This window comes from Anthonomus grandis, chromosome 15 (assembly GCF_022605725.1).
Source record: "Anthonomus grandis grandis chromosome 15, icAntGran1.3, whole genome shotgun sequence".
NCBI lineage: Eukaryota > Metazoa > Arthropoda > Insecta > Coleoptera > Curculionidae > Anthonomus > Anthonomus grandis.
In genome coordinates this window covers 10,695,337-10,709,391 of record NC_065560.1, presented here as the reverse complement: position 1 = coordinate 10,709,391, position 14,055 = coordinate 10,695,337, and the positions used below count along the sequence as shown (strand labels likewise).

At 35.1% G+C, this 14,055-nt stretch overlaps 1 protein-coding gene across 1 annotated transcript in view; it reads right to left on the bottom strand.

Annotated features, from left to right (window-relative positions):
• The window catches only part of LOC126744889 (ATP-binding cassette sub-family C member 4-like), a 53,799-nt gene continuing 39,744 nt past the window's right edge, over window positions 1–14,055 (bottom strand). Inside the window, exons 8-15 of the mRNA XM_050452457.1 lie at window positions 2,984–3,144; window positions 2,537–2,913; window positions 2,289–2,484; window positions 1,965–2,235; window positions 1,578–1,914; window positions 1,375–1,525; window positions 1,090–1,320; window positions 1–927 (exon numbers count right to left, since the gene is read on the bottom strand). Of these exons, the coding sequence (XP_050308414.1) occupies window positions 17–927; window positions 1,090–1,320; window positions 1,375–1,525; window positions 1,578–1,914; window positions 1,965–2,235; window positions 2,289–2,484; window positions 2,537–2,913; window positions 2,984–3,144 (2,635 nt within the window). The 3' untranslated portion in view covers window positions 1–16. The remainder of the gene's footprint in view (window positions 928–1,089; window positions 1,321–1,374; window positions 1,526–1,577; window positions 1,915–1,964; window positions 2,236–2,288; window positions 2,485–2,536; window positions 2,914–2,983; window positions 3,145–14,055) is intronic.

Here is a 14,055-nt window from a genome sequence, read left to right as displayed (position 1 = left end):
TTAAATAAAAAATATATTACAAAAATTTATCAGCTTGCGCATCATTAACCATCTCACAAAACAGTCCTTTGCTATCCTGCAAGAGCTCTTTAGGTTTTCCAAACTGGACAACTTTCCCACCCTCAATCACCAAAATCTTATCAGCATGATCGAAATTATTTAGGCGATGTGCAATTGTGAGCACCGTACAATCACTAAAATGCTCTCTTATAGTTTTCTGGATCATTTGATCTGTTTCTACGTCCATGTTAGCAGTAGCTTCATCTAAAACTATAATTTTATTTTTACAAACTATCGCTCTTGCTAAGCAAAGCAACTGTCTTTGCCCCGAACTATAACTTCGTCCATGTTCTGTAATTTCTTGTTCTAGACTCGAGATGTGCGATTTCATTTGAACTTTTTCCAAAGCAGTCCATATTTCTGAATCTTGATATTTACTGAGAGGGTCTATATTTGTTCGTATTGAGCCGGAGAATAGTATAGGATCTTGAGGAATTATTCCTATTCTGGATCTCAAGACATCCAAAGACACTGTTTTAATATCTACATCATCGATCTGTATAGTACCTTCAAAGTCATATAATCTAAATAGTATGGAAATAATGGAGGTTTTTCCGGCTCCAGTCCTTCCAATAATTCCAATTTTGCTCCCACCATCAATGTCAAAGCTAACATCTTGCAGGACTCTCTCGCCCGTTGTCAAATAAGTTAGAGAAACATTTTGATATTTAATACTTCCATTCTTAGGCCATCCAGGAATATTTTTGCCTGATTTAGCTTCTGGTTGAGCATCAGCGTATTCGAGAACACGTTCCACTGAAGTCATGGTATTTTCCATTTCGGCGGATTGGCGAATAGCCCATTGAAGCAGACCTGTTAAGGTTAGGGCTTGTGTTATTGCTAGCCCAACAGTACCTGGTTTGGCTCCTGTAAATAAAAACAGTGAAAGGTGAAAAAGTGTATAAGGCATTAAAAATCAGGTAAGAAAATAACAATCAAACCATCTGAGGAATTATGTGTTTGCTTTTTGAATGTGCTCTAATATCTATCCCAGACTTATACACTGATTTATAATAAAGAAATGTTTACCTTCAGGAAACATCGTAAACGAGAGCACTACTAAAGTAATGAACCCTTGACAAGCCATATCCAATGAAAAAGCAAACAACCTATTTACGCATTGGTTCATATAGTAAACTGAAGTAAAAAAATCTTGGTGCTTGTCAAACTCCTGTTGCAATATTTTTTCTTCTCGACAGGAATGAACCGTTGTTAAGCCCTCTAGTGACGCATTAATATAGCCTACCATGGGACTTCTCGCTAAAATTTTGTAAATTACTTTTTAGGATTTTAAAAAATAGTTTAGAAACTTACTGGCAGCTTCCAATCTTTTTAGGCTCCTACCAGCTGGCATGTAACGCTTTTGAATAAATAATAATGCCACTAAAAGTAGCACCGAAGGAATGATGAAGTAATAATTCGTTGATACTATTAAAATGAATGTTCCTAATATCAAAAAGAACAGCTGTAAAAAATAAGTTTGTTAAAGTCATACTTAAGAAACTATGTATGCTTACCCTTAAATTTTCATAAATAACGTACGGTATGCTCTCGTCAATAGTGTAAAAGTCCTTGGAGACTCTATTAACGATATTGCCGATATAATGGTTATCAAAAAACGCCATGGAAGCATTCAGTACTCCTTTGATAAGTACTTCATGTAACTTTCGTCCTGCCTTAGAGCAAAAGTAAAAGTTTAAAAAAGCCCTTGTCAAGGTTAATGCAGTTCCTACTATTATCATTATAGTATATAACTTTAGAAGCCTATTTTTTTCAACAATAGCTTGATTGTACTTCGGATCATCAGTCATATTTTTCAAAGAAAGCTTCAAAATTTCTGTTTCTTGATTAACACTGAAATCAGATTACTTAGAGTAAATATTACAAAAATTAATGCAGCTTACAATATACTCAAAAGCTTCTCGGAATAGCTCATAGCTATTTGGCAAACGGTAAATATTACTATTGCAAACAATAGCACAATTATACCTCCCGTGTATTTATAGTAAGTGACATAGTTTTTCCAAAGAACCGAACCACTTTTTTTTTCTTCGTGATATAAATTTTTTCGGGGTTCTGTAGCTTCTTTGGTTTTTAGTAGTTCATCAGTTTCCTGGTCTCCTATATAGTCGTTCTCTTGAATTTCGTCCAATATTGGATTAAAGTGGCCAGTGTCTACAGCGTAATTTTACTAGTACATACTTAAGTTATATTGGTAGATCTCTTACCTTCGTCAATGTAATAAGTAATTCGTTTATCTAAAGCAGCCTTCTGCTGATCCAAATCCAAGGTCTTACCATCTTGCATATACAAAACACTTCCTAAAGATACCTGCTTGATATTATTGATATTATTACTAATTAAAATGACTACTTTATCCTTTAGAAAGCCTTGAATACACTCTCTAAATATGTGGTTGTTTACCTTAAAAATGTAAAGTGAATATTTTATGTCCCATAATTTATAACATACTTACATGTGCATCTAATGCACTTAAGCAATCATCCAACAAATAAATATCACTATTTCTATAAATTGCCCTAGCCAAACATATTCTAGCCTGTTGGCCTCTACTTAAGTTAATCCCCTTATCTCCTATAACCGTGTTGTCCAACTTTTCATATTGATTAATATCGTGGATTAATGCACAAACGCTCAGCACTTGCTGATACCTTTTTTCGTTGTATGGTTGTCCAAATAAGATATTTTGACGTATGGTTGATGGAAATAGCCAGGGCTCTTCTGGTGCATAAGAAATCGTACCTTTAACAGTATTTTTTCCATGATTAATAGGGTATTCTCCTAGAATCGCTTTTAATAAGGAGCTTTTGCCACTTCCTATGGCTCCCGATACTAAAAAATATCAATGTAGTGTTGTGTAGTATGTATGCAGTTGTGGAAACTTATGATTTATGTAACTTACCAATTAGTAAGCCTTTATCGAGATCAAGGGATACACTTTTTAGTACTTCTTGACCCTGAATATTGACCGAAATTTTATCTAAATAGACTTTTGGTGTTATAGTAGGGCTTTTAGTAAACTCTGGAGGTTGGTATTCCTCTGAGTCTAAGTATTGTTGTATCCTGGTATTATCAAAAAAATAGAATTGTATCTTTGAGAAATATAAACAATTTTACTAATTTAAGTTTATGAAATGATATGCAGTTCTATAATAATAATCTCTATTGAGACCTGGATACTCGTGCTATAGCATTTAAACCAAGAAAAACAGTGTCAAGTCTAAATTGAGAGATTTAAAGGAAAAGAATTACATTCCTATAAGTCATTACACAAATTAAAAAATAAAAAAACAAATACAAATAAAAACATATAAATATAGGCAAGAAAAAATATAAACAAGTACAAAGTTATGACATCTTAACAAGAAAATAAATACTGTGGCTGAACAAAGTTATAATATTAATAAAAAAGTACAATAATATTTAACAAAAATAAAATTTAACAAAATCTGTCAAGATCTGAGCACATTTGTCATTGATTCAGAGGCGTGGTTATAAACTCACCAACAGAATAAAAGTTGTGTTCTAAAAGAGTAACTCTGAGGAATACTTTAAATTTTTTAGGAGATAGCTGGCGAGTCTTCTTCTTCTTCTTCTTCTTTCAGCAACCCTTTACAGTCCACTCCTGGACATAGGTCTCCCCTATATTCTTCCATGTTTCTTTGTTCTGTGCCAGTTGGTGCCATCTGTTGCCCACTTTGTTTTTGACATCATCGAGTCAGCGTAACTGTGGTCTGCCAACGCTGCGTTTATGTATGCGAGGTCTCCATTGAACGATGTGTCTTGACCATCTCAAGTTGTCCTGTCGGGCGACGTGTCCTACCCAGCTCCATTTCAGGTGGGCTATGCGTGTTATGACGTCTTCAACTTTAGTTCTTTGTCTAATACTCTCATTTGTGATATGGTCTCTCAGGCTTATTCCTAGCATCATCCGCTCTATGGCTCTTTGGGTGGTCCTAAGCTTGTTGGCTGATTTAACAGTGAGTGTCATGGTTTCTATTCCGTAAGTCATCACGGGCAGTAAGCAGGCATTGAAGACCTTTCTTTTCAAATTAATTGGAATAGTTCCATTTCTCAAGACGTGAGACAGTTTACCTGTGGCTGCCCATGTCAAACGAACACGTCTGTTTATTTCCGCAGTTTGATTTTTTTTGCCCAATTTGATGCAATGTCCCAAATATACATATTCTTCGACGTTGTCAATAATTCGGTCTTCTATATGTACTTGAATATTGTCAGATGACATGACTTTTGTTTTATTTAAATTCATGGTTAAACCTATTCTTTTCGATTCTCTTTAAAGTTCTGCCAACATCTCCTGTAATTCTATTATATTCTGGCTAAAGAGTACTATATCATCTGCAAAGCGTAAATGGCTCAGATGTTTGCCGTCGATTTTGATGCCTCTCTCGTTCCAGTCCAGAGTTTTAAAAACGTCTTCCAGTGCCAGTGTAAACAGCTTTGGGGAGATGGTGTCCCCTTGCCCTACTCCTCTTTTTATTAGATTTTTTTTTGTTTCTATCTCTTCGGAGATTTTAACGGTGATTGTCGCATTTTCGTATATGTGTTTGAGAAGCTGCTTGTATTGAGAGTCGATTCTTGCATTGTTCATGGCCTTAAAAATAGCCCACAACTCTACGGAGTCAAAAGCTTTGTTATAGTCAACAAATGCGAGGTGTAGTGGTTCATTGTACTGGTTGCATTTTTCTATTATAGTGCAAACGGATTGTATGTGTTCTATTGTGCTATGACCTTTTCGGAAGCCAGCTTGTTCCGGGGGCTGATAAGCATCTAGTTTAGCTGTAACCCTATTTGTTACCATCTTTGTCAGAAGTTTGTACGGGTGGGGGAGTAAGCTAATAGGTCGATAGTTGTCGATTCTCAACCTATCTCCTTTTTTGTACTGTAAAATCACCTGGGCCTTTTGCCATGCTTGGGATATCACGCCTTCTGTCATACATTTATTAAGAAGAATTGTAATTGCTTCTATAGTAGTTCTTCCCCCAAGTTTTATTATTTCAGCTGTAATTCCATCTTCCCCTGGTGCTTTACCGGTTTTCATTTGAGACAATGCTAGTTCTACTTCTTCTCTGGTGATGTCAGGAAGATCTTCGGAGCCTACATTGAGAATCGTTTCATCAACTCCGATTGCTTGTTCTGGGTTCTCTCCTGTGTACAGTGTGCTGTAGAAATTTTCTACGATATCCATTAAATCTTTACTGTCCTCTTTGATGTTTCCGTTTGCGTCCCTTAGTTGATGTATGTGGAGGCGTCCATCATTGTTACGTGTTTTAAGTACTTTTATGTTTTTGTTGTTTTCGATGGCCGTTGTTATCATTTCTGTGTTGTATTGCCTTAAATCTTCCCTTGTTTTCTTTTTTATCAATCTGTTAATTTCGTTGTATTCATGAGTCCCTTTCTCCAAGTTGCTTCTCTTCGCCGTGAGTTCTCTAGTTTCCTTTTTTATTTTTGAATTATTTTTCTTGGAACAAGACAATTAAAAATGTATATACAAGGAAGGGTAAACAATTTTTAATTTTATGAAAAATGGTCTACAGTTCTCCCTACAGTGAAGATTTAAAATCGTCCTCAAAGCTCTCTTCTGGAGTCGAAACACTCTTATTGAGTGAGAAGAGTTACTCCATAAAATTACACCATATGAAATGTGTGAATCAAAAAATGCATAGAATGCATTTAAAAGACCGCCCATATCCATAAAGCCTCTAAGCTATCTCAGAAGAAATATGCTTGAAGAGAGTTTTTTGCATAAGCTATCTATATGCGCAAGCCATGTTAGCCCATCATCCACACTCAAACCCAGCAGTTTAACACACTCTCCGCTTTGGACTCGAGGATTACTTGACACACTTAGCTTCTGAGTTTTGCCTTCGTTTAAGCTAAGTTTATTTCCCTCAAACCATTTCTTGGCCCTTGATATAAAAGAAGTCATATTGGTCTGTAGTTCCTCAAGACTCTCAGATGGTGAAAGCAATGTTGTATCATCGGCAAATAAAAAAGAGGGATTCGGCTTCAGAAAGGTAGGAGAGACTGGGGTCAATTTAAACCAGGATCAATTGAAACAGTAATCAAATTTTCCGCTACAAGATAGAAACAAATTTCGCGCGTAATATAGACCATAATATTGACAACCATTTTCTGGCAGTACGCCGGGCCATTGAACAAAGTATACGTACCTAGTGCGAGATTTTGTGTTTTCACGTATCTGTATGTGTCGAGTCTGTATGTGTATTTGGTTAGTTTGTCGGTTTTCATTAGTTAGATTTATTTTACTTTGGTTTAAATTTGAAATTAATTTTGTTTGTAGTAAATATGGTGTCATTTATTAAAAAAAGTCGTTTGGGGTCAGTTGTAACGGGGACGTTTGTAACGTTTCAACTGACCCCGCCGTTCATTTCTAAAATGAAATAAATTGTAATTGAGTCTGTAGTGTGTTTAGTTTGTTTGTCAGCTTTCATTAGTTAGGACATTAATCTAGTAAATTAATTAGTTTATTTTATTTCAGATTAATTCAGATGCCCCGTAAAAGAGTCCCGAAAACTGATCGTTCAAGTCGAGATATATCTTTATATGAATCTGCATATGCAGAGCTCAAAAATGGAAGTTCTCTACGCTTAGCTGCCGACCAATTTGGGATCTCTCATGTGTCTTTGTTGAGATACAAGCGAAAGAAAGAAGCTGCGGGAATACTGAAGGTCAACCACCTGTTACAATGGGCTATAAACCTGCAAATAAAGTTTTTAATGAACTTTAAGAAACCGAAATGGTAAAGTACATACAAAAAGCTGCAGGCATTTATCAAGGTCTGTCAACCAAAGATATTCGGAGACTTGCGTTAAAATTAACCATTAAATATGATATAGATAAACCGGACACTTGGATTAAAAACGGCATGGCAGGAGAAGACTGGTTTTCCGGTTTTATGTCAAGACACCGTGACTTATCAATAAGAGCACCACAAGCAACCAGCTTCAATTGTGCAAATGTTTCTGTTTTTTTTAATAATCTTGCCAAAGTTTTGGATCGAGACAAATTTGAAGCAAACGATATTTACAACGTAGACGAAACTGGTGTGACAACAGTCCAGAAACCAAATCGAATTATAGCAAAAAGAGGCATGAAACAAGTGGGTGAAATTACCTCACAAGAACGTGGAACCCTCGTAACAGTTACGGTGGCAATAAACGCACTAGGCCATTCGATTCCGCCCATGTTTATTTTTCCTCTACTGCGGTTTTAGGATCATTTTATTCGTGATGGTCCACCAGGGTGTATTGGGGCTGGAAACGGGACAGGATGGATGCAAGAAAAAGAGTTCGTCTTGTTCTTAAAACACTTTCAAAAGCACACAAATTTTTCACAAGCTCATAAGGTTCTACTCACACTGGATAACCACTCATCCCATATTAGTATAGAAGCTCTAGACTATTGTAAAACTCATGGAATAGTAATGATTTATTTCCCACCCCACTGCTCGCATAAATGTCAGCCCCTTGATAGTTTTCGAACAGTTTCGGTCCTCTGAAGAAAGCAATAAACTCTGCTTGTGATGGTTGGATTCGTAGTCACCCTGGTAAACCGATGTCTATATATGATTTACCCGGAATTCTCGCAACATCATTGCCCTTAGCTCTTACACAAAGCAATATCCAAGCTGGATTTAAGTGTACAGCGATATATTCCTTTATATTATATCCTTTTAACAGAGATATTTTTACGGAGACAAATTTCTCGCCATCTTTTGTCACAGATAGTTTGCCTCCAATCGAACCTTCAGTTTCACCTGCTTTAGATCCAGGCAACAATCTGAATCTGACAGATCCTACTTTGGAAGATACATTTGATAATCCTACCTCATCTACGTCTGTTACCAATAGGTTGCCTTCAACCGAACCTCCAAATGATCATCCTAGTTCAAATCCAGGAAACAATCTCACTGTACCAACTTTAGAAGATGAGTTTCAAAACCCAACGCCATCAACTTCTCGAGGCCTAAAAAATTGTGAAATTTCCGAAAACACCCAAAATAACACGTTTTCACCAGAAGTTGTTAGGCCTTTCGGAAAAGCTTTACGAAAAAAAAACGCAAGAGGAAAGAAAAAGAGGAAGTCAACCGTGTACACCGATACACCGGCAAAGGAGGAAATAGAGAGAGAAGCTAATAAAAAAACACAAAAGGTCAAACGGAATCTGGAAACTGAAAAGAAGGGTCCAAAGAAAATCCCAAAAAAAGCACCCGTGAGAATAAGAAAGAAGTCATCTGAAAATTCTACCCACGACGAAAGTGAATGTTTTTGTTTGGTGTGTGTTGAACCATTTAATAAAAGTAAGCCAGGTAAACAGTGGATCCGATGTACTAACTGCAAAATGTGGTCGCATGAAGCATGCACACCACAAGAGCTCACATATTATGTTTGCCATAATTGCCAAAGTGACTGACCAAAAATTGAAAGTTAAGTGTTACACATCTATATTATAAGAACCACGAGTTGTTGTTTTTTGTTTTTAAACTTTTTCCTAAGTTTTATTTTATATTCCTACGTTTCTGTTTAATGTTCCTCCTCATAAGCAGAATATCAGCTTCTGTTATTTTTTTGTTGTTGTTTCTATATGATTTTGAGTCTTTTTTGAATAATAAAAGAAAATAGAAAGAAATGTGTTTTTTATTTAATATATATATTGCTTTTGTTACAACTATCCCCATAATGTGTTTTAATTGACCCTTGATCGGGGTCGTTTGAAACATTATGCTCCACCATATTTTTATTTGCATATTTTTTTTCGCTTATCTATAATCAAATTTAACTACTAGGTCAAGTATGTCAAGTTTCCAGCTATATGTTACCTATTTTTTGATCATATATATTATATTATATTATTTATCTAGCCAGAAAAAAATGTACAAAATGGTTCAATTGACCCCAGTCTCCCCTACACAGATCATTAATATAAAGTATAAACAGTATAGGCCCGATGACTGACCCCTGTGGGACTCCAAACTTTACAGGCCAAATACTAGAGACATTACCATAGTTTCCAGTGCATTGACGTCTATTAGTAAAGTAAGATCTATGTCATATTATAGATATGGTAAAATCTTTTTATAAATCTTATTCCTCGTGAAAGTCGGTTATCAACTAAGCGATTGGTCTGGTTATAGGAAAGATAGAACCAAAACCATTTAAGTGCTTCTACTGGTTTTGATCTCGAATTTCTATAGCAGAATTTTGTGATTCGTTCAGTCAAAAGCCTTGGAACTGATAGATGCTAAAAACTCCATCACACGAGTCCTTATTAGTCCCTCAATCAGTATACAAAGAATTGGAGGTAGAGCTAAATTGACCTAAAAATTTGATGGTCTCTTGTGGTCACTTCCCTGATACTATAGAATCACCAAGGCTTCTTTAAGAGTGTTAGAAAAAAATCCAGATAAAAAAAGCCTTGATAGAATGTGCAAAAAGCGTGGTTTGTGGCAATGCAGTAACTGCTCTCACCGAAACTCCATCTCACTCACCAGCATTTTTGGTTTTTATGTCACGCAGAACAGCTTTAATTTTTTTGTATCTGTAGGTCCTAAGTTCTAATAATTTTTTTTGGATCTATAGATCGAAGGAAAAATGTTTTAATTAAAGAATTCGAATGCTAGTAAGATAAAAACCTGGATCGACAATAGACTGAGGTTAGTTTTCACAGAGGTACAAGAAAATACCCTGATAAAAAGTCTCTGAAAAGAAGACTCAGTTGCCTTAGAAACAGAATCACACCGTACACCGCTTCTCATGTTGTTTACAATTTTCCAAGTCTCTTTAGATTTGTTGAATGAATGCTCAATTTTTTGCCAGCTTAATACAGTCTCGATAGATCCAATGCTAATTAACATAAGACCTAAGATATGCGTTACTAAATTCAAATCTTTTAATGTAATGCAGCGATCTGAGATTTTTACCCAAAGTTAGCACTTCTTTAGTGAGCTATTTGTACAAAATGGTTCAATTGACCCCAGTTTCCCCTACACAGATCATTAATATAAAGTATAAATAGTATAGGCCCGATGACTGACCCCTGTGGGACTCCAAACTTTACAGGCCAAATACTAGAGACATTACCATAGTTTCCAGTGCATTGGCGTCTATTAGTAAAGTAAGATCTAAATAAATTTGAATTATAATTAAAATAGATTAGATGACATTTCTTCACTTAGCAATTGACATTCACATCTCGAATTGATTCAGATTGGTTTTTCCATTTTTATCAATTATCCATGCCATAAAGTTTAGGTATAATGTCATATTATAGATATGGTAAAATCTTTTTATAAATCTTATTCCTCGTGAAAGTCGGTTATCAACTAAGCAATTGGTCTGGTTATAGGAAAGATAGAACCAAAACCATTTAAGTGCTTCTACTGGTTTTGATCTCGAATTTCTATAGCAGAATTTTGTGATTCATTCAGTCAAAAGCCTTGGAACTGATAGATGCTAAAAACTCCATCACACGAGTCCTTATTAGTCCCTCAATCAGTATACAAAGAATTGGAGGTAGAGCTAAATTGACCTAAAAATTTGATGGTCTCTTGTGGTCACTTCCCTGATACTATAGAATCACCAAGGCTTCTTTAAGAGTGTTAGAAAAAAATCCAGATAAAAAAAGCCTTGAGCCACATTCTAATGTGCAAAAAGCGTGGTTTGTGGCAATGCAGTAACTGCTCTCACCGAAACTCCATCTCACTCACCAGCATTTTTGGTTTTTATGTCACGCAGAACAGCTTTAATTTTTTTTGTATCTGTAGGTCCAAGGAAAAATGTTTTAATTGAAGAACCCGAATGCTAGTAAGATAAAAAACCTGGATCGACAATAGACTGGGGCTAGTTTTCACAGAGGTACAAGCAAATACCCTGATAAAAACTCTCTGAAAAGAAGACTCAGTTGCCAGAGAAACAGAATCACACCGTAGACCGCTTCTCATGTTGTTTACAATTTTCCAAGTCTCCTTAGATTTGTTGAATGAATGCTTAATATTTTGCCAGCTTAATACAGTCTCGATAGATCCAATGCTAATTAACATAAGACCCAAGATGTGCGTTACTAAATTCAAATCTTCTAATGTAATGCAGCGATCTGAGATTTTTACCCAAACTTAGCACTTCTTTAGTGAGCCAGTGTTTTTTTTTTCACTTAATTTTAACCAAGGGAAAAGCCAAATCAAAAAGCTGTACACATAGTGTCACATTTTAAAAAGGGTTCATTACTATTACAACACTTAACCCTCACAATCTGTTACATTACAAAGTAATTTAAACTTATAAAAGTTTTTTTTACTGGTAAGCAATCAGACAATTTCTTGCGACAAAAATTTGACCAAGTTAGGGAGCAAGCAGTTGTTGCAGAAAGATATGGTCCACGCTTTCATTTTGATACCGGTATATGTATATTCATTAAGTTATAATATAGGTTAGATATGAGAAGCGTTTTAGAATTTATAGCATTTTCCTTATGTGTCTGTCTAAAAACGTGTGCATTATATTAAAGTTTAAGCCTGATGGATATTTCTCTAAAAGGCTATAGCTATCAAAAAGTAATGAATTTAAGATGAGTTGTAGTTCAGATATGCGTTATGTTAATTATAGCTGTAATAAATGGTCGATAGCAATCAGTGATCAACTCAAAAAAGTAATATAGGAGTCAATAATAAACCTTATTTTTTCACAAGTTTTGAAGAATTACCTTAGAAAGATGATTTCTTCCAGAAGCTATAAAGACGATTTTATACTAAACGATTGGCCGGAAGAACAATAGCTTGGGGATATTTGATTTCAACTGACAAAACTGCGGCAATTGTTCCCTGAGGGATAAACCTAGGTCGATTTTTTTTGTAGAGGTCTTTAAACATTATCCTAATACTTTTGAGGAACAAAAGTTTTGCATTAAAGAGAAAATCACTCCCATTCCAATTAATATGTACCAGAACAGAACAGAAAATTTCAAAACTCACGTCTTATATTACCTGTATCTCATCTAGACGACATTATCAAGGATGTGCTCTTTAAAACTTAAGTATATTAGTAACTCAAGTAAAATAAACTACTTTTTTAAGTTGTAGTATTTTTTTTGAATATCTTGTCAATTATACCGTTTTGTTTGTTGTGCCGCCCCCTGGACTATAATTTGGTTAGTAGTAGAGTAGGAAAGCCTAAGTACAGGGGCCACTCCTGAATAAATTATGTTAAACCGTTAATTCAGAATATGGGTATCTCCTATTATTCCATCAACGGTTAAACGTAGTATACTGCTTGCGCCATCTGTGAAATATACGTCTTAATACTCAAAGGCTCAATGACAAAATTTACCGTTAGTCGCTCAACAACTTGTACTCAGGTTGTTTAACACGTATTTTTGATTCTAGGAAGTTATATTTTTAACTGAATTCCCCAGTGTATATTTCCATTTTGGGTAAGTAAGTTGATCTCTTTAGCCGCTGTTAATTGATAAAAGCTTATTACGAAAGGTTATAGAAATATTTTGAAGCGATATTTTGATACAGCGGTCGCATTGTAGGAGAAAAACAGTTGCCACTGGTTTTTAAAGCAAAAGAGGTGGCCACTGTTCCTGAATAAAATAATTACTTTTAATTCAAGAAAAAGATGCTGCAGTCAAAGTCTAAAAAGACAATCATTGGCAAAATTTCTCTTCAAAGGATGAAGGAGGCTTTGATTGATATGAAAGAATGCGACATTCTACAAAGGCTGCTGCAATACGTTACAATATACCCAAAAGGAGATACTAGGGAAAATTTAAGAATATTAAAGAACTATATAGAAATAAAAACTATACAGTTAATAAGATATTTTCAAATGCGGAGGAAAAAAAATTAACCAAATTTTTACATATGTGCGCAAAATTACACTACGTACTTTCTCCAAAAGATAGGAGCAAATTTATGTATTCTTTAACTTTAGCTAATCATAGTACGAAAATTAAGTAGCTGGAAAATACTGTAGATGACCAATTTTCTTAAGCGGAATGCTCTTTCTGCCTTTCTGTCGAAAAACCGAAGATACTTCTTTGGCGCGTGCTATGAGTTTTAATAAGTAAGTTGTCGAAAAGTTTTTTTCTTATCTGCGAAAAGTCATGAATATTCACAAATTTAGGAGCGATCGAAGAGCAGAAAGATGAAACTGCAAACGAGGTCCAGACAAAGAGGGAGGAAAAATTATTGCAATGAAAGGTCAACGACAAGGAACAATGTTTGGCGCAACTAATGTAAATGGCAATAATATCCCACCATTTTTTAATATTTCAAGGTTTTTAAGCATCATATGATAAAAGGAGGTCCTAATGAAACTGCCGGTGTGGCTTCCTCCCAGGTTGGATGATAACGGAAATTTTCTTACAATGGCTGCAGCATTTTATATTATTCCATTGAAAGTGGCACGAAAGAGCGATTTTACTTACTTTACCTTCGCATACGAGTCATAAGCTTAAGGCTTTAGGGCAGTTTAGGGTTCTTTAAAAATTCACTATAATAATACCTGTCAATCATGATTAATGAATCATCCTGGTCAGCGTATCACTATTTATGACATTTCCGATCTTTTAGGACAAACCAATAATTTAGCATTTTTAACAAACAACTGTGTGTAGGGTTAAAAGTTACAGGCATTTATACCTTATATTATATATATATGAAGGACGATTTTATGCACATATCACAGATTTGCCCAATAATGAGAGAAAATAGACAGAAGTTAAATATACTAAATACTCCCCCTTAGAGAGCAAAATCAATTATTTTATTCACTGACGTAGAACGAAGAAAAAACAAAACTCCGCCAAATCAAATTTTTAGCCCTGACATATTGGGGCCTTACCCTAAAGCTAATATAAAAAAAACATAATAAAATGAAAAAGACAAAAAAATTAATACAAGTGTTAGCCGGTACTCCAGTATTTAGAACA